The 23,718-nt window shown below is 41.2% G+C and overlaps 1 protein-coding gene across 2 annotated transcripts in view; it reads left to right on the forward strand.

The window, feature by feature from the left end:
- The window catches only part of CC2D2B (coiled-coil and C2 domain containing 2B), a 96,578-nt gene extending 74,625 nt beyond the window's left edge, over nt 1–21,953 (forward strand). The window contains exons 28-34 of one of the 2 annotated variants that reach the window (XM_088842194.1): nt 18–107; nt 3,140–3,253; nt 6,096–6,230; nt 6,602–6,724; nt 12,741–12,799; nt 15,040–15,217; nt 20,078–21,953. In XM_088842194.1, the coding sequence (XP_088698320.1) occupies nt 18–107; nt 3,140–3,253; nt 6,096–6,230; nt 6,602–6,724; nt 12,741–12,799; nt 15,040–15,217; nt 20,078–20,266 (888 nt within the window). In that variant the 3' untranslated portion in view covers nt 20,267–21,953. Of the gene's footprint in view, nt 1–17; nt 108–3,139; nt 3,254–6,095; nt 6,231–6,601; nt 6,725–12,725; nt 12,800–15,039; nt 15,218–20,077 lie in introns of both variants that reach the window. The other variant, XM_088842195.1, reaches the window with a different exon arrangement.
- Nucleotides 21,954–23,718: the final 1,765 nt, after the last annotated feature.

The raw sequence follows: 23,718 nt of genomic DNA on the forward strand, positions 1-23,718 counted from the left end.
AGTTAATGTTATTTTAGGACCTTGTTGCCCACTTTGTATCTCTGATTCCTATTATGACTGATGCACTGGATGAAAATGATGGTTTTGATATATGGATGACATCAGAGGTAACCAATTACAATTTACAATTTAAATGTATAATGTTTGCTTTTCTTTTAAAAAAACATTTCAAAAAATATTATGCACTTATGTAGTAGCTTTCCTTATGCACTTTGAAGACATTTGATAATACACGGTTTTCATTCAGCTCTATAACAACCCGTAGAAATAATTCTTAAGGACCAAAAATTTTGTTCAACTCTTTAAGTAGCTCATAATATTCAGATTCAGCAGGAATTCCAGGAGTACAATATTATGACATTCTCCAGAGAGAAATATGAAATATGGCTTGTTCACTATAGAGGTCGTTAGACCCTGAAGTCTAGGGGAAATACCACCACTTCCCAGAAGCTTTTTCCCCAGTTTTCCCATATCTGAATGAAGAGCTTCCTTGGCACTTGTATTAAAATTGTCTTTAGACTGGTTGCCATGCAATATTTGGGACATATTTAAACTAAAAACTATTTATTTGAAATTTTAATTGCTTTAGGCATCCCATCCCTCCCCCAAAAAATCTGGCAATCCTAATTAGAACACTTTTTCCATTTCACCTTAAATTATATTTAGTTGATTATACACTGGCCCTATACCCACACACTATACATATACATCCCAAGTTTAATCTCCTTGAATGAAAAGGCAAATTTGCACTTATCTAGAATGTTTATAGGCTGGATTTGAGCTGAAATGGATTTAGAGAGCACAGGACTAATTTAATAGGTCAGTTACCCTGCCTTCTCCTAAATGAAAATAAGAGAGACACAAGCACGTGGTTTGTTTCAGGACCCACTGATTCAAATCTGGTAAAACTCAAAGAGGTGTCTATTAACTCTAGACTTTTCTGAGACTCTTCAAACTAATCAGAATGTGTTACAATCCTGCAGAACATTGAAAGATAGCCTCTAAAGTAGCTAAAAATAAATAAAAATAACCATTCTGGCAAATACCAGTGCTTCCAAGTGCCCTCCAAGCCAAACAGTGCTCATAATCAATAGATCACCACCGGCACAGGCTTCCTCCTGGCTGGTGTCTTCCCATTGCCATGAACTCTGGACTTGGGACGTCCCTGAGTGAATGACTAATTAAATCATCACAGGAGTTATTTCTTCTACCCAACTACAGTCTTTGAACAAACTTTGGTTCAAATCCTACTTCAACCACCTGATACCTGTGTGACTTAAGTTACTCAGCTTCATTGGACCTCACTTTCCTCATCTGTGTCATACGGGGATTTTGAAAGGATAGGCAGCTAGAACACAGTATGTTAGTTACCTTGTTGTTGTCATTCAGTTGCTAAGTCGTGTCCGACTCTTTGCAACCCCTGGACTCCAGCAACCAGGTTTCTCTATCCTTCACTATCTCCTGAGTTTGCTCAGATTCTTGTCTTTTGAGCTGGTGATGCTGTCTTGCTGTCTAACTACCTTATCCTCTGCCGCTGTCTTCTCTTTTTGCTTTCCATCTTTCCCAACTTCAGAGTCTTTTCCAATGTTAGTTACCTACTCTCATTCATTCCCTCCTTCTCGTATGAGATGCAGTCAGGGGCACCTCCTTAGCCTGACATTGAAGACTACTCATGTTCTGCTCTTCATTCTCCTGTTCATCACACGTATCTTTCAGAAGAGCCGTGTTGCCATTCTTCCTAACCTCTATTGCTCACCATCACATCCAACCAGTGTGTACTGATGTGGCCACATCTGTTGTTAAACCATTGAAACACTTCCAGACTGACTGGTAAATAGTCGCTCTGAGAGCTCCTGAGCTTCCCCTCCCCAAGCTCCCTGGCCACCACAGCCCTTTCTCTGGGACTAATGAAATGGAAGCACGTGTCCAGGCTAAATGGTGCAGCCAAGTCTGCATGTTACAGCTGCTACTCAGCAGCAATACATTATTGCCATATGAACATTTGGGCCCATATATTTTGTTAGATCCTTTGATTCTTCAAGAGAATCCAGAAATTCAGAGTTGTATGTGTGATCTTCCAATTTTTAAAAGCATTTTGGGGCCAAGCAAACCACACCTGTAGACTAGCGCTAAATCATAGGCCACTGGTCTGCCACCTCTGCTGTGCTTTTTCTCTCCTGCTACAACTGCCTTACTAGGCACTCTGCATTTGATTACCCCTACCCTTGCTGTTCAGTTCTTTCGGTTAAGGAGGTTTCCATCACTTTTCTTGACTGGGCTCCAACTCAGATCTCTTCTTCTAAGTTGAGAGCACTATATTGGTACAGGGCAGAGAGTGACTCCATTGACCAAAGGATCCTTTCCTCCAAAAACAGGTGTGATTTCCTATCAGATGAATTTCCTTAAAAATTAGCCAATTTTGTTATTCAGTCACTGAGTCATGTTCAACTCTTTGTGACCCCACAGACTGCAGCACGCCAGGCTTCCCTGTCCATCACCATCTCTTGGAGTTTGCTTAAGCTCATGTCCATTGATGGAGTCAGTGATACCATCCAACCATCTCATCCTCTTTTGTCCCCTTCTCCTCCTGACTTCAGTCTTTCCCAACATCAGGGTCTCTTCCAGTGAGTCAGCTCTTCACATCAGGTGGCCAAAATATTGGAGCTTCAGCTTCAGAATCAGTCCTTCCAATGAATATTCAGGATTGATTTCCTTTAGGATTGACTGGTTTGATCTCCTTGCTGTTCAAGGGACTCTCAAGAGTCTTCTCCAGCACCACAGTTCAAAAGCATTTATTCTTTGATGCTCAGCCCTGTTTTCCCAGGGTATTTGTCCCAAAAATAAGCTGCCTCATTTTGGATGATAAAATTATTGGATCACACAGTATCCACATTAATTGTCCCATAATAAACTTGACCCTTATGTTTCAGGTTAATGTTCTCTCTAATTCCCTAATGTTTTAACAGGAAAAGTGTGTCAGAGTTTTAGGCTTTGCAATCATCTTAGTGACCTAGCAAAAATGTGTGTGTAAGGGCGTGGAGGGGCCCTGAATCTGTTGGATGCTTGTGCTACTCAACTCTCTTTCCTCTGCTCCCTTCCTTTATTTTTTTTCGTCCTTGTTGCTTTTGTTTCACCTTAGCGCTGCATCAGTTTGGCTACTGGAAATAAGGAGGAGCATGCCATACTTCTCTGTAATTTCTTCCTGTATTTTGGAAAGAAAGCTTTGGTCCTTCTAGGAACCTCAGTGTTGGAAGTAAGTGTTGGACTCAATATTTAAATAGTGTAAACAAAACTAATTAGCTTTCAGTTGCAAGTTTTAAAGACTTCAAGTTTCCATTTTTTCACAAATTAATTAGGAAATTTCGTAGGCAAACAAATATTTACTTAGGAGAATAATGTTGCTTCATCAAAATTTCCCCAATGTAAAGAATGACTTCCTTTTGTTTTTCTTCTTTGTAAAGTAGTACAAATAATAGTGCTACTTCATGGTGAATAGATGGGGAAAAAGTGGAAGCAGTGACAGATTTTCTTCCTTGGGCTCCAAAATCTTTGCGGACAGTAACCGCAGCCATGAAATTAAAAGATGCTGCTCCTTGGAAGGAAAGCTATGACAGACCTACGCAGTATATTAAAAAGCAGAGATATCACTTTGCCGACAAAGGTCTGTATAGTCAAAGCTATGGTTTTTCCAGTAGTCACATACAGATGTGACAGTTGGACCATAAAGAATACTGAGCGCTGAAGAACTCTTGCTTTTGAGTTGTGGTGCTGGAGAAGACTCTTGAGAGTCCCTTGGACTACAAGGAGATCAAACTAGTCAATCCTAAAAGAAATCAACCCTGACTATTACCTGGAAGGAATGATACGGAAGCTGAAGCTCCCATACTTTGGCAACCTGATGTGAAGAGCTGACTCATGGAAAAGACCCTGATGCTGGGAAAGATTGAGGGCAAAAGGAGAAGAGGGTGGCAGAGAATGAGATGATTAGATAGCGTCACTGATGCAATGGACATGAGTTTGAGCAAACTCTGGAAGATAGTGGAGGACAGAGGAACCTGGCATGCTGTATGGGGTTCATGGGGTCGCAAAGAGTTGGACATGACTTAGCAACTGAACAATATGGGGTTACCAGAAATACCAAATTATGTAGTAAATATATGACACTGAGAGCAGCACCTGGTTTATGGAAAATGCTCAATAAATGATGGTGGTTGGTGATGTAGAAATAGTTATGTGGTGGTTGTTAACCATCATTACCATCATCATCTTTATATGTTCCTAGAATTATATTTTAAGATAATTATGATGTACCTCTCCCTATTTTTCACTGCTCAAATTTTAATTGTGCAAGAAATGGGCCAGAAATTTACTAATTTGTGCGACTTAATTATATACTCCTGTATTCAAACCTCCAGAAAGCTGCCTTATTAGGACTCTTTATTTCTATTCAACAATATGAACATACTGATAAGCATTTAAAACTTCCAGATTTTGTTTGTCACGATCATTTATTTCTCTGTATTTCCTTTGCAAAACTAATTATTTCTGTGTCCTGTTTGTTAGCTGAAAACCTATGGCTAATTTCCCTGTGTGATTGGGTTGCTGTAGCTTTGAGCACCACTAGATGGCAGTAAACAGTGAACAATATTTTAACAAACATTTGTATTTGTACCTGTGAGTCAACACTGGGTGGCAGCACTCACCTATACGTTTCACTTTGGCTGTGTGGTTGAGGGGAAGCCTCTTGGGAAATCCCATGGACAGAGGAGCCTAGTGGGCTACAATCTATGGGGTCACAAAGAGTCAGAAACGACTGAGCAACTTTCACTTCACTAATAATGTTTACTAACTGTATGATCTCAGCCTTATTTATTTCTCTGAGCCTCATTTATCTACCTCCTCAAAGTGAAAGTCGCTCAGTTGTGTCCGACTCTTTGCAACCCCATGGACTATACATTCCATGGAATTCTCCAGGCCAGAATACTGGAGTAGGTAGCCTTTCCCTACTCCAGGGGATCTTCCCAACCCAGTGATTGAACCCGGGTCTCCCACATTGCAGGCGGATTCTTTACCAGCTGAGCCACAAGGGAAGCCCCCACTCAAAGGAATAATGCTGTTTACTGTTACCCTAGACAAGTTGTTAACCTCTTATTCTTCATGTGAAAGGGGGGAATGATAATCATACCTACCTTTAATTAATTTGAAATTAATTAAAGTGAGAAATTAAGTAAAATTAGCATGAGCACTGAGTACAGAACCTGGATTACGTAAATGATAAATGTTAAGCAGTTATTATTATCATTACCTGAAATGTTTATTTTTTGCTAAATAAGAAAGGTTTACACTTCAAAAGTATGTGCAGAGCAAAATAGTAACATAGTGACTACTTTTATTCCTCAAATGGTTTTCTGTTTAATTTCTCTCTGGCCTCTAATTCTAGATCTTGTTCTCAAAATTAATTTGATGGCTTTTTAACTTTACCTAGCTTTTCAGAGCCTTGGACTCACACCATAACTCTACATGGTGTTCACCCTTGATCTCTAAGTATATTCTGCTTAAAGCAGGTCTAATCCATATAGCACCTTTGTGTGAGTTATACAAAAGTACCCATACGCATTAGCACTAGCTATTGGGAAATGTCCTTCATATACTGATTTCATCAGAACAACATATTTTATTGCTATGAGGGTGGCAACACTGGCTCCTAAGTTCTCTCATTTGAACCCTCATGCTAGCCTGGGCCTGCAGATTTCTATTGCTTTGGTTTTTCCCTTTTCCAAAAAAATGTAAATATTCTAAAAAAGGCTTTTAAAAGATCAGAGATAACAGGAAGTTTCCTGATGACATAGTGGGTTATGATTCTGGGCTTTTGCTGCTGTGGCCTGAGTTCAATCCCTGGTCAGGGAATGGAGATCCCACAAGCCGTGCAGCATGGCCAATAAATAGATGAATCATACAGAATAAAGAATCAATAAGGTGATTGATAATATTATCTGTAAAAAGTCAGAGATAGCATATGCTTACACTACAATTTCTAATACAAAAATGAGTTAAATCAATTATCCACCAAAAATTTTAACTCTTTCTTCGGACAGGGGCACGTGGCGTATGTATTAACTCAGGAAACTGATGAATATTTGCTTTGGAATCCATTAACTGGACAGTGTCATAAGCAGTTTGACCCATTTTGTCCGTTACAAGGTGTAGATTGTTTGTTTGATGGTGAAAACGTAAGTGTATTGGGTGAGGAGAGAAGATCTTGGGTTCTCTCCTCAGGGGTCAAGCTTGTGACTCTCTACCCTGACTATACATTAGAATCATGGGGAAATGCTGAAGAAGCCGTAGATGTTCCATTAGAATCCCTGGGGTGTGGGGCCAGGGAAATCTTCTATCCCCAAAGCTCCTTGAGGTGATTCTGTAGCACCTCCAAGGCTGAGAACCAATGAGCAGTCCAGTGTTCACATGCCCCTGGAATTCTCTGTACCTCTTGCCTCAGAGCTGCCCTTGGTTTCTGCCACTTCACTGGGTAGTAAGACTGTAACCCACTGTGAGCTTCGTACTCCCATGGGCCTATGTTGATTCTGTGTCAATGTTTTAATAGGTCTGGTTTAATCTTCAGCAGAACAATTCACCAATGGCTGTGTATTTTGACTATTCAAAGGAAAGTTTCTGGAAACAGTTGCTTCCAAAAAATTATCAAGGAACAAAAACACAAAGCATTCAGGTAAATCACACTTTTCCAGGTGTGTTTCTATGAAAGTTACCATTGGTTCTGACCTTAGAGTTGTGACAGCTCTTGTTACATTTATATAGCTGATTGCTTATTGAATGGTTTAGCAATATCAATAAAATCCTGTTTTCTCTGCCATCCAGCCTGACTTTGGGCTACTCTGGTCCTTTTTCTCTACTTGTAAAAGAAGAATTGAGAAGAAGGCATCATCTTAATTGTAAATTTAGGTTTTAGAGTAAAATCTTTAAAGTATTCATCATGAAACAGAAAATATAACGTCCAGATGGTTTAATGAGTTCTTACTTTGACCTTGCACTTCTACTACACATCCATGACAATAATATAAGTATAAAAATTGAAAAACAAAAGGCTTATCTGGGCTCTGAACCATGAAGGGTATCTCGTGGAATAGAAATAGGACAGAAACACCATCAGTGAGCAGGGACCAAAGAGGGTGGGAGCAAAATCTAAAAGTGAGTCATGAAATCCAGGGAACCAGAACCAGTGTCACTTTTTGAAGCCAGGACTGTGATGGAGCTTCCCTACTTTGCTCCTTTTGAGAGAAGATGAGAAAGGTAAGCTGCAGACCCATTACCTGGAGCTCAGGAGGTAAGAGACCAAAGTACTGATCAAAGCATCAGGAACCAACCAGACAACTTGGCCAGGGAATCTGTGGTGTGCTCAATATCACTTTGCAAAGACACCCAAATTCCATTTCAACAGCCGTTTCTGGATTGACAGCCATGGTGTGTCAATGTGCAGGCAATTGCAAAATTAAAAAACGGAGCTATGACCTAGAGGGAGAAAGAGAGGGTGGATAAGGAAAAGAACAATGGAAAAATAAGAAGAAGACATTTCATAGAAGCAGAAACTCCAGAGCTCAACCTCACTTGTACTGAGGGAAATATAATTTAAAACAAAACATGATTTCACATTTATAAGATTGGGAAACATTTTTTTAAGTGTGATCATATCAAATATTGCCAAACAGGCTGAGATATAGCGGGAGTGTAAATTGCTATAAACTCTGAAAATCAATATGGTAAGGTTGGTAAAGTTGAAAAAGTTCAACCTTTGATCCACCAATTCAACTTCTAAGTATGTACCCAAGCACAGAGAGACAAGCACAACAATGGTCATTACCGAATTGCTTGAGATAGAAAAAAAAAAGGAGACAATTTATCAACCAGAAAATGGGCACATAAGTTGTCAAGAACCCATACTATGAAATCTTATACGAGTGTATGTGTAAGTCGCTCAGTCATGTCTGACTCTTTGCGACGCCATACACTATAGCCCACCAGGCTCCTCTGTCCATGGAATTCTCCAGGCAAGAATACTGGAGTGGGTTGCCATTCCCTTCTCCAGGGGCTATTCCTGACCCAGGATCAAACCCAGGTCTCCTGCATTGCAAGCAGATTCTTTACTGTCTAAGCCACCAGGGAAACCCAAAATCTTCTATACAGTAGTAAAAAAGAATAGATGAAACTAATTTACTGTAGCTCTCAACTTGACTGTATATCCATGACATCAGAATCTCTGAGTGAAGAGCCCACACATTGGTGTTACGTAAAGCTCCCCAAGTGATTCCCACATGTAGCCACAGTTGAGAACCACTGACCTGGAGCTGTTGTATCACATGAGTGCATATAAAAAACGTAATGTTGAGCAAAGTAAAGAAGATGCGAAATGACACATATATATGAAGTTTGAAAAATATGTGTTTATATATATAGAAAGAGATATAAATGAAAATATTAATTGCTCAATCTTGTCCAACTCTCTGTGACCCAATGGACTGTAGCCCTGCAGACTCCTCTGTCCATGGATTTCTCCAGGCAAGAATACTGGAGTGTGTTGCCATTTCCTATTCCAGGTGGTCTTTCTAACCCAGGTATCAAACTAGTGTTTTCTGCTTGGCAGGCAGAAAGAAAACCGTCTGAACCATCGGGGAAGCCCATAGATACCTAGCGACAGTATAAAAGCGTGCATGAGAATGATAAACATCGAATTTAGGGTAAAGGTTACCTTTGTAGAGAGAAAAAAGGGGAATGCGATCAGGGAGCAGTGTATAGAGTACTTTAAGTCTATCTGTAATGTTTTACATCTTTTTAAAAAGCGTATTTATTTATTTGGCTGTGCATATGGGATCTAGTTCCCTGGCCAGGGATCGATCCCAGGCTCCCTGTATTGGGAGGGCAGAGTCTTGGCCACTGGATCACCAGGGAAGTTTCTACATCTTTTCAAAAAATCCAAACCAAATTTGGAGGAATACAAAGATTATATATAGCTGGGTGATATATATGTTGGGTGGATGTTCATTACATTATTCTCAGTGCTTTATCTGTATGTTTGACATAGTTCACAATATTGAAAAGAAGGAATGGTGGTTGTGGGGGAAAAGAAATCAAACAGTACCAAAGTATATAAAATGAATTTCTTCCCTCTTCAGCATTTTTTCACCACTCTAAGAAATAGCCACAGTCAGTAGTTTTTTGTGTATCCTTCTAAACATTTTCCTTGCAGATGCAAGCATTTATACGTCTGTAAAGTCATCTTAAGTAAGGGGAAATGTGCTTATCTCTCTTGAGCAAGTCACATTTACAGCACCCACACAATGCCTTGCTTCCCTATCCCAAAGTTGTGACCAAAGCATTTGTTTGTAGCCTCCTGGGGGGAGAACAGTATATTCAGAGATGAGAATTTTTGTTTCTTTTAATCTTTCTCGTATTAATTCAGGTAACATTTACTGAGTGCTGCAATGGGTCAGCACTGTGTTAGGTATAGGAACCATAAGGAAAAAGAGTTTGATGCTGGGAAAGATTGAGGGCTAGAGGAGAAGGGGGCGACAGAGGATGAGATGGTTGGATGGCGTTATCGACTCGATGGACATGAGTTTGGGCACACTCTGGGAAATGGTGAAGGACAGGAAAGCCTGGCATGCTACAGTCCACGGGGGTGCAAGAGTTGGACACAACTGAGCAACTGAACAGCAACCATGTTCTTGGAGTTTGTGTTCTAGAGGAGGAAACAGAAGGAAACAAGCTCTTGGGGTAGAGAGAGATAAATACCACTAAGAAGAAATGAATGTGTTTGGGGGGAGCACACAGCAGGAAACCTGAGGGGAAGGGGAGCTTCAGGGGCTTCCTGGGGAAAAAAGTGATGATCAGCAGCACAGTGAAGAGAGGTGAGCAGCAGGAACTGGTTGAGATGAAGATTAGTGAAGAGAGTAGTCCCAGCACAAAGCGGAAACAGCAGGCTTCAAGACCTGCTGTTTGTGTGTTAGTCGCTTAGTCATGTCCGACTCTTTGCAACGCTATGGACTGTAGTCTGCCAGGCTCCTCTGTCCATGGGATTCCCCAGGCAAGGATACTGGAGTGGGTTGCCATGACCTTCTCCAGGGGATCTTCCTGACCCAGAGATCGAACTCAGGTCTCCTGCATTGCAGGCAGATGAAGACCTGCAGGGCCAAGTGTCTGTCACAGAGCTGAAAGGCCAGCTTGGCTGCTACCAGGGGGTGAGCGGAGGTGAGCTGAGGTCCTGGTCAGGATTTTGGCATTTATTCTTTATTTAGCATCACCAAGGCAAGGGCTGCCATAATCAAAATTGTATTTTTAAAAGCCACTCTGACTGAGAGTGGAAACTAAACCTTTTGTGAAGTTGAGTAATTAAACAGAAAACTCATAGTTGCTCTGTTGCTCTGACTTTCATCTTTACTGATTTCTTCCCTGTGGGCCAGTGGCCCTTAATCTTCTGCCTTGTCACACACATACCAGAATAAACCACCATCTGTAGTGAATGCTGTTTTGTTTGTTTGTTTTATGTTAATCACAATTGAGAACATAAATTTGAGTGTGTGTGTATGAGAGAAATGAAGTTAACAGGGAAATCCTCCTCAAGTTTTAATGGTTATGAATTCCCTGAAAGGGGCCTTTACCCAAATGGGAGATAGACTAATACTCCATAAACGTATTGGGTCAACATAACCCAGGCCTCTTTTTCAGGCCTGAAGGTGGTCTAACTAATCCACAGGAGTTGCCAGGCTAGGGGCGCAGGGCAGTGTTTTGGAGGGGCAGACAGTAATTGAGGACAGCAGTTGGGATTTGGTTTACCTGCCCTGTCTGCAATAGTTGGTGACCTCTGCAAGATGATGCTGGGTTTTAGACTTTACTTTCTCCAGTATTTCTTCTTCTGCCATGTTCTACTCTGGGCAAATTCACTGTATCTGAGCATATTCTCTAATCTAGTGGTTCTCCAACCATGGCAGGCGTCATAATCCTCTGGAGGGCTTGTTAAAAAGCAATTTGCTAGATGATAACGATAACCCTGTATGTGAGACAGCAAAAGAGACACAGATATATAGAACAGTCTTTTGGACTCTGTGGGAGAGGGCGAGGGTGGGATGATTTGGGAGAATGGCATTGAAACATGTATATTATCATATGTGAAATGATACGATGCATGATACAGGATGCTCAGGGCTGGTATCCTGGGATGAACCAGAGGGATGGGATGGGGAGGGAGGTGGGAGAGGGGTTCAAGATGGGGAACACATGTACACCCAGGGAAGATTCATGTCAATGTATGGCAAAACCAACACAATAATGTAAAGTAAAAAAAAAAATGTAAAATGTTCTGGAATTTTAAAAAAAGCAATTTGCTGGGCTGTACCCTCACAGTTCCTGAGTCAGTAGGCCTGAGGCTGCTGACTCAGCAACATTTTGCTCAGGGAGGGGCATCATATTTTGGGAACAACTGACTTAGATCAGGACATGATAGACTGAGCCTCCTCAAATCACCCCTGAAATTTTCTGAGACCTAGAGTCCTAGCAAACGTTTCCTCCCTTACACTCATGAGGGGGAAGCATCTGTCCCTGTCTCTGCTGCTGCTGCTGCTAAGTCACTTCAGTCGTGTCCGACTCTGTGTGACCCCATAGACGGAAGCCCACCAGGCTCTCCCGTCCCTGGGATTCTCCAGGCAAGAACACTGGAGTGGGGTGCCATTTCCTTCTCCAATGTGTGAAAGTGAAAAGTGAAAGTAAAGTCGCTCAGTCGTGTCTGACCCTTAGCGACCCCACGGACTGCAGCCTACCAGGCTCCTCCATCCATGGGATTTTCTAGACAAGAGTACTGGAGTGGCTTGCCATTACAGAGCCTCTATTTCTCAGCTCACAAATATTCAAAGACTCTCTAAACCCAGTGCCACTCCTCCATTCTTGTCTATGTGAGTCCTGCAGGGAGTCTGGGTAGGTGGGAGGGGGTTGGAGAAGTCCTCTCCTTGTCCCAGGAAATGCAGCTCAGCGGAGCAACACGGGGAAACACAGTAGAGCCTTGCTCTCTGCTGTTGCTGGGGTGCCTGAAGCAGACTTGAAGACAGCAGAGGCTGAAATGGACTCTCTGTATGCTTGCGTATATGCGCATGCACACCTGTGAACGTGGAGCCCTGGCTCCTGCCTGCTGAAAGAAACAAAGGAGGAGGATGATTAGCCATGCTAGAAGAGTAATAATAACAGTAACATCTGACCTTAGTTGAACAATATGTGCCAGGCTTTATATGTGTGACTTTACTTTAAAATCTTTGCACGACCCCAGGGAAGCAATTGCTCTTATTGTCCCTCTTTAAAAGATGTGGTAACCGAGACTCAAAGCGGTTAAGTAATTTCTCCAAGGTCACAGTTAATAAGCGGATGAGACCAGTACAGCTTCCAAAGATTGTCTGATGGAATGAATAAGTATGCCAAGTTCTTATTTGAATAAACAAACAGCAGATCTGTCTCATGAGAAATATCTTTCATAAATCCATTTCCCCTTCCCTGCCCTGGTGAAGTAGTATTAAAATCAACGGAAACACTGTGATCTGTGTTAGCTTTGTGCCCCTATTATTGAGTGTTTCTGCCACATGAGACAGGTTTAGGTTGCCCCCCCCATTATGATCAGCACTCCAAGGGGTGACTGATATTAAGATGGCCTCCCTAGAATCTTTTCTCACTTTCAGTTTTCTGTATTTCAGCCTGAAGAAATAATTTATTCTGATACTAATAAGAGCATGGTAGAAGATCTAAAGAACAGGTATGATCTCTATTTATATGCTATGATTATCATGTTTTCTCCCTAATTTCCCATTCAGCCACCGTTCAGTCCTGTAACCCAGTCTCTCAAAATACCTATTAGACTCAGCAACAGAAGCATGAAGTGGAGATTTAATAATTACTTCCATTGAGTCGTCTGCCTCTTGGCCCTTGCATAAAAAAATCGGCCCCTCTGCTATCCACAATACTCCTTGAAAAAACATGCCAAGTTCAGTACAGTTGCATCTGGACAACATTGTGGGCTGCTATTGGGAAGTTCTCAACACAGACACCTGTTGAGCCTTATAGTAATAATCAATAGCTAACACTTCTTGAAAGAACAACAGGGGTGTGGTAAAAACATCCGAGCTGGGTAGCAGAAATATCAGTACTGTCCCTGGTAGCCACCCTCATACACATACTCCACACATACACAAACACACATACACACCCTCCCTGAGGAGTTGCTCATTCAAGCCCAAAGTGTCACAGCCTTTGCAGCAGACCTTGCTCCTACTCCAGATATGTCAGGAACTTCTAGATCTGACTACTTCCAATGACTCATGCTGACACAGCAAGCTGGCATATAAGCTGCTACCAACTAATCAAAACGGAAAAGGACAAAAAGCATTTTGCCACTCCCTTTTCTCACCGGCACATGACCCCCAACTCTTACTTCCCCTGCTTCTTCCCCAGCTCTTAACCAAAAAAAAAAAAAAGGAAGAAATACATTAGGAAAATTGTCTCCAAGTTTTAGTTTTCATCAGAATTCCTTCTGGAACTAAATATAGGTGCCAGAGTCCAGGATCAGACCTGTTGAGCCACTTTCTGGAGGATAGTGAAGTATTTTGATAGAGTTCTACAGGTGATTCTGGTGTGTAGCCATGACTGAGACTCTGCAAACTCAAAACCACTTACTTACTTTATTGTGTGTGTGTTAGTCGCTCAGTCGTGCCCGACTCTTTGCGACCCCATGGACTGCAGCCCTCTAGGCTCCTCTGTCAATGAGATTTTCCAGGCAAGGATACTGGAGTGGGTTGCCATACTTCATTAGACTCAGCCAAAAGGAGAGGCCCAGCACACAATAATCCTCTGCAGAAGAAAGGCTTCCCACCAACCAGCTCACACTGGGCTCCACTTTCTCCCTCCCTGAAACAGTTCCTCAGCAGGCACTGTTTCAGAGGCGGGTTAGGTAGGTGAAACTCCCTGCCTGTGTAGAGCATACATTTGGGGGGAATGATCAGATCAGGGGAAATTGATCATCATACTGATCAGTCCAGTGTCTCATTTCCTCCCAGTTCCACTTGCTGGATTAACTGAGCTAATAGCCCCATTCCTGCTAACATTACCCCAGACAAAATACCTGGATTTTTATAAAGCACTTCTTGGAAACAAGGCATCTTATATCCAACCCAGGGATTGAACCCAGGTCTCCCGCATTGGAGGCAGACGCTTTAACCTCTGAGCCACCGGGGAAGATTTATATCAGAGGAGGGTCTTGGATAACAAGAATGCCAATCCAGTAATCAGATGGTAGCAAATCACACCTAGTAGGCAGCTGTCTACACACAGGGAACTGGAAGAAAGAAGTGCCTTTGAGAACTAATTGCTGGCTACCCCAGGAAGCATATTGCTTCCTCAAGCCAAGCAAGAGCCTGATCTCTCCCAAACCAGATTAATGTGGTTGATGGCAGATATCCCTCACCATGGAGGTCTGGTTTTCTCCTATGTCAAAAATGTATCATTTTTAAAAATTGTGAATGACTATATATTTTAAAATTTTATTTTGTTTATTTGGCTGTGTGGGGTCCTAGCTGCAGCATGAGTTGGGTCATGCAGGATGTTTGGTTGGAGCGCGTGGCCTCTCTAGTTGTAGCACATGGGCTTCAGAGAGCATGGGCATTTTATTCAGTAGGGGGGGGGTCTTAGTTCCTTGACCAGGGACTGAACCTGCATCCCTTGCATTGCAAGGTAGATTCTTAATCACTGGACCACCAGGGAAATCCCCACAAAGTATCTTTCTCATACTAGAGTAAATGTGACAAAACTTTTTTTCACATGTATTAAATGAGTTGTATTTTATCATAAAATGACCTTTGCATTCTTACTAATGCAAGAAATCCCCAGGGAATTACCCCAAAGTATTATTCTCATACTTAAGTAAATGTGACAAAACTTTTTTTCACTTTTATTAAATGAGTTGTAATTTATTATAAAATGATCTTTGCATTCTTACCTTAGGATTGAAAGAACTCTGAAGTGTAAAATAATGGAATGGCGGCCTAAACAGCCGACACGTTGGAATAGACAGTGTACTTTCATTTTACGACAGATTCTTCCTAAGTTAGAACTTGGTACTGGAAGCTTTGTTTCATTTGAAGAAGAGAGTGAATTTGAAAGACTACTACAATTTTATTGGGTTTGTATATGATTTAATGCATTAATGACATTTGTTTTATCTATGATGTTATTAAGCAAGATGATAGTAATCTTAAAAACCCCTGAGATATCTTTTATCTTGATCTCATGTTATACATGCTATGTCATTACAATCCTCTTATGTTTAGACTGAGACTTTTCAAATGTAGTGAATAACTAGTACTGTGACCAGATTGCATGACATTTTCTTGGAATCAGTTTTATGATACACAAACCACAAACTTGGAAAGAGATGCCCAAAAGGAAATGACTTGCAACTAAGAAACTAAGAAATGATCTCTAGATGGTAGTAATAGGATGACTGTGTCCTTGGTTCTGGGCAAGAGGACTTCAGGCAAGCTTTAATACCTTCCATATGTAAATTAATTTTCCCTGGTGGCTCAGAGGTTAAAGCGTCTGCCTCCAATGCAGGTTCGATCCCTGGGTCGGGAAGATCCCCTGGAGAAGGAAAAGGCAACCTACTCCAGTACTCTTGCCTGGAGAATCCCATGGACGGAGGAGCCTGGTAGGCTACAGTCCACAGGGTCACAAAGAGTCGGACACAACTGAGTGACTTCACTTTCACTTTTCATATGCAAATTATTCTCAAATTTATACATCATAGCCTGGACTTCTGTTTTAACCTCCTATCTTATATTCACCAGCACATTTGACATCATCCTGGATGGTAAAAAGGCCTATCAAACTCAAGGCCATAATCAAACATGGCAGGCATTTGGTGTATTTTAAAGTCCTTCTTTTCTTCCCCTACCAGTATCCTGAGTTCTGAGAATCCTCTCACCTCCTCTTGCCTATGAATTGTTGCAGTAGTTTTTGGAAGCCCCAGCCTCCCAAGAGTGATGTTTCTTCCCCCCTCCACCCTGTAGATCAGAAAATGTCCCCTAGAGAAAGCCTTGGGAAGAGGAAAGGAAGCTATCTGTTGGAAGTTGATACTTAGGCTGCCAGGGAGGGGTCTGCAGGCACTATTCATGAATAGGGAGGTAGCTGTTTTGTTTTGCTTTCTTTTTAATTGAATTAGGGGGTAAACAGATAAGCAAAGCATTGTTAAGTATAAGCCAAGTTTTTAAACTTAGAGTTCCTTTGTAAAATTATGTGCTGTTTAATAACACAGATTTATGAATCCTGCAGCTTGGGTTCAAATCATGACTCAGTCACTCACTAACTGACCAAATTACCTAACTTCTCTGTATGTTCGTACCCCATTGCACAAGATAAACAAGGATAAAAATAGTTAGCTATTTTGTGGTTGTGGTGAGGATTAAGTGAGTTGCTTAACCATAGCACCCCAACACTTACTAAATGTTAACTATTATTTGTATTCCATGTGGCAATCATTGTGCCATTCACTTGGGATTATGACAGTAAATGAGACAGATAACATCTTGAGCATTCACAGAGACAATGGGCTTGTTAGATCAAAAAACATGTAATTGCAGTGTAATTTATTAGGTAAACTAGGGAAGGATAGTGTACTATGCACTCACAAGGGAAGAGCACGTGAAGAGATTTATTTATTTATTTATTTATTTTTTCATGGGAAGGCATCAGTTTTTATTTTTTTTATTATTTTTTTCTCTCTGTAATGTGTTTATTTATTTATTTTTAAATCAAATAATCCAATTTTATTTTTTTTTCAAGTTGAACTGACTAAATTTCTTTAAACAAACTTACTTATACTCCAGAGTCCTTTAAAAACTTAATAGCATTTATACATTGAAGGTATTTGATTTTCTTGTAACTAGCACTTCAAATGCAGCAAGCATTTGAAGCAACAAGCATTTGACCCAACAAGTAAAACTTTCTACAGTTCATAACTTTTATAAATAAAATAAATTAAATGTACAGTGAGTAAGTTCTCTGAAATATTTCAATATTTCTGCAGGTTTAGTAACATCGTAAAATACATTTCAACTAAAATTCACAAATCTAAAAACCTGTTAGGCATTTTTAGGCGTTTTAAGTTGGAAATGAAGACCAATGTTACATCGTAATATGCCAATTACAAATAGTACTTCAAACAGCAAATACTACAGTTTGTCCCAAACTTTAAAAACTATTCATGAACTCAACACTGAACTATTGATGGCTATGAGAATTGTTTCCTAGCCTTTTTGAAAATTTCAACCCATTTACGTTTAAGGTAATTATTGATAAGTACGATCCCGTAGCCATTTTCTTTATTGCTTTGGGTTCAAGTTTATACACTCTTTCTGTGTTTCCTGTCTATAGAAGATCCTTTAGCATTTGTTGGAGAGCTGGTTTGGTGATGCTGAATTCCCTCAGCTTTTGCTTGTCTGTAAAGCTTTTGATTTCTCCTTCATATTTGAATGAGATCCTTGCTGGGTATAGTAATCTGGGCTGTAGGGTATTTTCTTTCATCACTTTAAGTATGTCTTGCCACTCCCTTCTGGCCTGAAGAGTTTCTGTTGAAAGATCAGCTGTTATCCTTATGGGAATCCCCTTATGTGTTATTTGCTGCTTTTCCCTTGCTGCTTTTAATATTTGTTCTTTGTGTTTGATCTTTGTTAATTTGATTAATATGTGTCTTGGAGTATTTCGCCTTGGGTTTATCGTGTTGGGGACTCTCTGGGTTTCTTGGACTTGGGTGATTATTTCTTTCCCTATTTTAGGGAAGTTTTCAACTATTATCTCCTCAGGTATTCTCTCATGGTCTTTCTTTTTGTCTTCTTCTTCTGGGACTCCTATGATTCGAATGTTGGAGCGTTTAACATTGTCCCAGAGGTCTCTAATATTGTCCTCATTTCTTTTAATTCGTTTTTCTTTTTTCCTCTCTGTTTCATTTATTTCTACAATTCTATCTTCTAGCTCGCTTATCCTGTCTTCTGCCTCTGTTATTCTACTGTTTGTTCCCTCCAGAGTGTTTCTGATCTCATCTATTGCATTATTCACTGTATATTGACTCTTTTTTATTTCTTCCAAGTCCTTATTAAATCTTTCTTTCATCTTCTCAATCCTTTTCTCCAGGTTATTTATCTGTAACTCCATTTTGCTTTCAAGATTTTGAATCATTTTCACCATCAAAATTTGAAATTCTTTATCAGGTAAATTCCCTATATCTTCTTCTTTTGTTTGTGTTGGTGGGCAATTATCTTGTTCCTTTACTTGCTGGGTATTTCTCTGCCTCTTCATCTTGCTTATATTGCTTTGCTTGGGGTGGCCTTTCCCTCTTCTTGCAGTTTGTGGAGTTCTCTTTATTATGTAGTTTCTTCGCTGTGTGTGGGGTTGGACGGGTGACTTGTCCGGGTTCCCTGGTTAGGGAAGCATGTGTCGGTGTTCTGGTGGGTGGAGTTGGATTTCTTCTGTCTCCTTTAGAAGACAATGGGCTGCTTTTCTGGGAGCCTGATGTCCTCTGCCAGTATTCAGAAGTTGTTTTGTGGACTTTACTCCGCGTTCAAATGTTCTTTTGATGAATTTGTGAGGGAGAGAGTGGTCTCACCGTCTTATTCCTCCGTCATCTTGTTCCTTCCTCCCCAGAACACTGGATTCTTATATTCCACTTGGTCGTGGAGTATCTCTTCACAGCTGCTCCAGCAAGGCGCAGCCACTGTACCTTACCTTGGACGAGGGGTATGTCCTCAAGGCCGCCCCTCCTGCTTTGAATGTGGATCAGCTCCTCTCGGCCCTCCGGTGCCCAAGCAGCCACCGCCTCTTGAATGTGGTACAGCTCCTCTCGGCCACCGCCCTAACCCTGGGCGCGGGGTAGCTCATCTCAGCCACGATTCTGCACGTGGTCGGTTGCACCCCAGCCGGGCATCTCTCGTGTCTGCGCCGCCGGAGCCGGGCGTCTCTCGCGTCTGCGCCGCCGGAGCCGGGCGTCTCTCGCATCTGCGCCGCCGGAGCCGGGCCTGAAGAGATTTAAAGATGAGAAAAGTAAGCAATCTGAGGCTTGAAAGCAGCTTATGATTGTCCTTTGTAAATTCTTTAATAGATAATTTTACATAATCCTGTCATTGGAGGAAATGAAAGTAAAAGTCCCTCAGTCATGTCCAACACTTTTGCCACCCCATGGACTATACAGTCCATGGAATTCTCCAGCCCAGAATACTGGACTGGGTAGCTGTTCCCTTCTCCAGGGGATCTTCCCAACCCAGGAATCGAACCCAGGTCTCCCGCATTGCGGGAGGATTCTTTACCAGCTGAGCCATCAGGGAAACCTAATCCTGTCATAGATATCAATAAATATAAAGTAAATCAATGTGAAATAAATTCTTCCAAAATGCTCTTTTAAATAATTTATATGACCAAGAAGTTTCCTTGTTGGCAGTTTGCCATTGCAGAAAAAGTGCAAGTATGTGGAATGTTAAATGTGTAGGCTCTGTCATTAGACAGACCTGGCTCTGCTCCTTTCTCTATAAAGTGGGGTTATAGCAAAACCTGCCTCAGAGGGTTGTTTGAGGATTAATTATATATGTGAAGTATTTAGCACTGTGCCTAGAACATACATGCTCAGTCACTTCAGTTGTGTCCGACTCTGTGTGACCCTATGAACTGGAGCCTGCCAGGTTCATCTGCATGGGATTCTCCAAGGTACGAACACTGGAGTGGGTTGCCATGCCCTCTTCCAAGGGATTTTCCCGGCTCAGGGATCAAACCCGTGGTGTCTCCTGCATCTTCTGTATCACAGGCAAATTCTTTACCACTGAGTCAATCAGGAAGTCCCCTAGAACTTGGTAAACACCCACAAAATGATAACTAATATTATCATTATTATTTTATGACTTCCATTTCTTTGAGGCTTCTGTAATCTCTTTTCATACAGTAATTCCCAACCACCTACATGATTATAATGTGGGCTTATGTATTATTTTCTCTGGTCCAGGTCACAGGATTTCCTATCCAGATGCCATACACTGATGTCCAGTCAGTTATTGATGCTGTGTATCAAACTGGAATTCATTCTTCTGAATTTCCACAGACAGAATTTGCTCTAGCTGTGTACATTCACCCATACCCAAACAACATATTATCTGTGTGGGTCTATTTGGCTTCATTAGCCCGACATCAGTGAAAAGGAAAAAGATAGAAGGAGAAGATGGTACATGGGCCCCCAACCAGAAGACAGACTTTTCTGGTACTTGGGATTTTTCTGTTTATCCTCAAGTCCAGACAAGCGCGAACCCAATTTTTGACTCATTTATAGAGTAGGGCACAAGACTCACTGCCTGAGTCTGGGGACAAGTATAAATGACCTCCTCATCAGAGACCTCATCAAGGAGGACCCTTCGGAAAGTCTGGCGCCTGGGGTCACTGTCTACAGTAGGTTTTATTCTGGGAAAGAAGCAATTATGGCCTCTTTCTAAAGCCAGTGTTGCTCTAACTGGGGGCCCCCACCACCTCCATCAAAATCACTTGGAAAGCCCCATTGAAAATGCAAGTTTCCACATCCCATCCAGGACCTATTGAATCAGAATCTCTGAGAGTACAGCTCCAGAACCTACATTATTTAAAACAAGCTTCCCAGGTAATTCTCTTAACCAGTTAAGAATGAGAACCCTACCTTACAGGATGCTGTCATTACTAAAGTGAGGCTGATAATTTTGATGATGGTTCTGATGGAATTCCAGGCAGGAGTTATTCAAATAGAAACCCATGAGATAAAAGATTATTTCACTGGTTAAGAATAATAAGGAAATATGCCGTGTTGGGTTAAGGACAGCTTCTGGGGGCTTCTTAAAAGTTTTCTTTTTAGATACTACTGACCTAAAGTCATTTCACCTCCAAGTATTTAGAAGGGACTTTCAGGAAACACTACCTAAATTCTCTCCTAATTCTGTGAGAAAGGGAGATAAAGGTGTTACCCAAATCTCAGAGTCCTCTTAATGAGCAGCTCCCCATTCTGCCTCTGGCACTTTCTGCTGCTTTTCTTTTACAATGGTACCCCAAGGAGACCCACCCAGGGCCTCAAGAAAGAGTGGATAGGGATCTACGTAGAAAACACTGTACTTTATTGTATTTGATTGTTCTGTACTTCATTGAGAAAAGTGTTCAAATAGTTTATTTAACTGTTACATAACAACTTATTTTTTAAATCAAAGGATAGATTTCCAAAGGTTTATGAGAACAATTTTATATGAGCTTAAAGTAAGAAAAAGAAGATTCACTTCTCCCACTGTAGTAGCACTGGGGATCCTTGAATCACTCCCAGAGAAGCAGAGAGCAAAAACCCCAAATTCATCCTCAGGGAACCCTCAGCCTAAACCCCTTCTCCCAATATACTTGCAGAGGCCAGAGAAGACCTCATTTATTAGCAGGATGTTAGTCTCAGACCGAACTCAAGATTACTAGAAAGAAAGGGTATGTAGGTAAAGAGAATGTTTTTTCTTCAAGGTTAAAATTTTGTTATGTATGTCTTCTGGCATGCATCAGAAAAATGATCAGAATTGTTTTTATTTGAATGTTTGTGTTTAAATGCTGTAGGAGGTTTTGTTATTAGCAAGTTTCCCACATCAATTGGGGTAGCACAAAAGGATATCTGTGGAAAGACAAGTTTGCCAAATAAAGGGTAAACTCATGCAATTCATTTCTGTGCCATGCTGAATGTTTACATAGCATTTTGTTAATTTTGTTTGTGGTTTTAGAATTGATAGACCACTTAAGAGTAAGGTGGACAATGTTCATAGGCAAGTGTGCCTTATATTCTGTATTATATTCATTTCTACATAGGTGTATGTATTTCTCAACTAAAATTTTTTCCTAAAAATTGTATGTATTGAACCATGTTTTTTCATTTGACTGATATTAGATATCATTTGACATTATATTAGATATAATGTATAATTTTAAAATTTTTTGTTGTTCAGTCACTCAGTTGTGTCTGACTCTTTGCAACCTCATCCACAAATAATTACAAAGCATCCATTATGTACCAGACACTTCAGTATGTGCTAGAGGACAGTGTGAAGACATTTTTACAAGGAAAACAGATCCTAAGCAAATAAATAGTAAGTAGGTGAGATAATTCCAGGGTATAATGAGTGCTATAAAGGAAACAAAAATGTTGGTGTAATGGAGAAGGACTGACGGGGATGGAGGGTATCAGCAGAGTAGTGGGAGAAGGCCTCTCCACAGAGATAATGTTTTGAGCTGAGATTTAAAAGATGATTTTATCAATTAGAATCGAATTCAGTTGCAAAGAACAGAAACCTAATCACAGTAACGTAATCAAATAGGGATAACAGAACTGTCAAGTGCAGAGGAGGCAGCCCAGTTCTAGTGCAATAGCTCTGTGATGTCAGAAGTACATTAGCCTTCATCCATCTTTGTCATCATCTCTCAGGAACCTTCTGTCTTCTTCCTCAGTGGCTCTCAAACTTCAGCATGCATAAGAATCACCTGAAGAATTTGTTGAAACACACTTCGCTGGGCCTGACCTTCAGAGTCACTGATTCCCTGAGATCTGGGGTGGGGCCTGAGAATTTGCATTTGTAACAAGTTCCCAGGTGATACTGAGACTGCTGACCTAGAAACCACAGAGGCTCTAACCTTATAGTCATTTTCATTAAGAAAACGCAGACAGGCAGAGAGGAGGTAGAAGAGGCAGCTGGTTTAGCGCTTTTAAAAAGTTTTCTAGGAGACTGTGCCCATTAACTTCTACTTACATCCCATTGGCCAGAATTGCATCACTCCTAGCCACAAAAGAGGCTGGAGATCAAGTATTTTAAATAGACCCATTGCTCTCCCAATAAAATCAGTGTTCTCTTGGTGAGGAAGACGGGAGGATGGCTATTGGATTAGGCATCTGTAGCTTCCAAGAGGAAGCCAATCATGCAAAGACTTTTAGCAAAAGCATTTCAGGCAGAGGAGACCTATGATTACAAAGCCCTCCAGTCCAGAAAAAGACTCACACGGAAAAGGAGTAGTAGCCCTTAAGGTTGGAAAGGCAGACAAGGACCAGATCACATAGGTCATGGTAAAGAGTTCATATTTTATTCAAAGTGCAATAACCAATAAAGCAACAGAATAAAGTAGTAGTTTTTCTTTTTTATATTTGAGAATATAAGCCCCATCCAGATGCAGTGCCAGGTCCCAGCTCTGTTTTCCACAACTGCCCACTTGCCTTAGTACAGCAGCCTTTGCCCTAGCGGGCAGCTGCACTAGGGGTAGAGGTGCCAGAGTGGGTGCTTGGCATGCTAGGGTGGTCATGAGAAACTGACCAGGGCCCTGGATAGTTTCAGCCTGCCTCCTTCATCATTTCCGGTAGTAAACAGCATGGGCGCACTTTTCTCAAGCAGAGTCTAGGTTTCTTAAAACCCTCCTGTTAGTCCACTGGTTTTCAAACCAGCTAAGGGGACTCTTCCTGGTGTCAGACCCAAGGACTGGGATGCCCAGTATGTGGTTCATTCTGTTTCGTCCACAGGGAAGCTCTCTCTCTCTGAGCCCATGTAATCACCTCCTCTTCTGTGTCCCCTCCTAGCGGGACAGGTCTTGCTTCTCTTCACTTCTTACCTAACTTAGTATGGA

This window comes from Moschus berezovskii, chromosome 12, assembly GCF_049115385.1.
Source record: "Moschus berezovskii isolate FMDL1 chromosome 12, NW_MosBer_1.0, whole genome shotgun sequence".
Lineage (NCBI taxonomy): Eukaryota > Metazoa > Chordata > Mammalia > Artiodactyla > Moschidae > Moschus > Moschus berezovskii.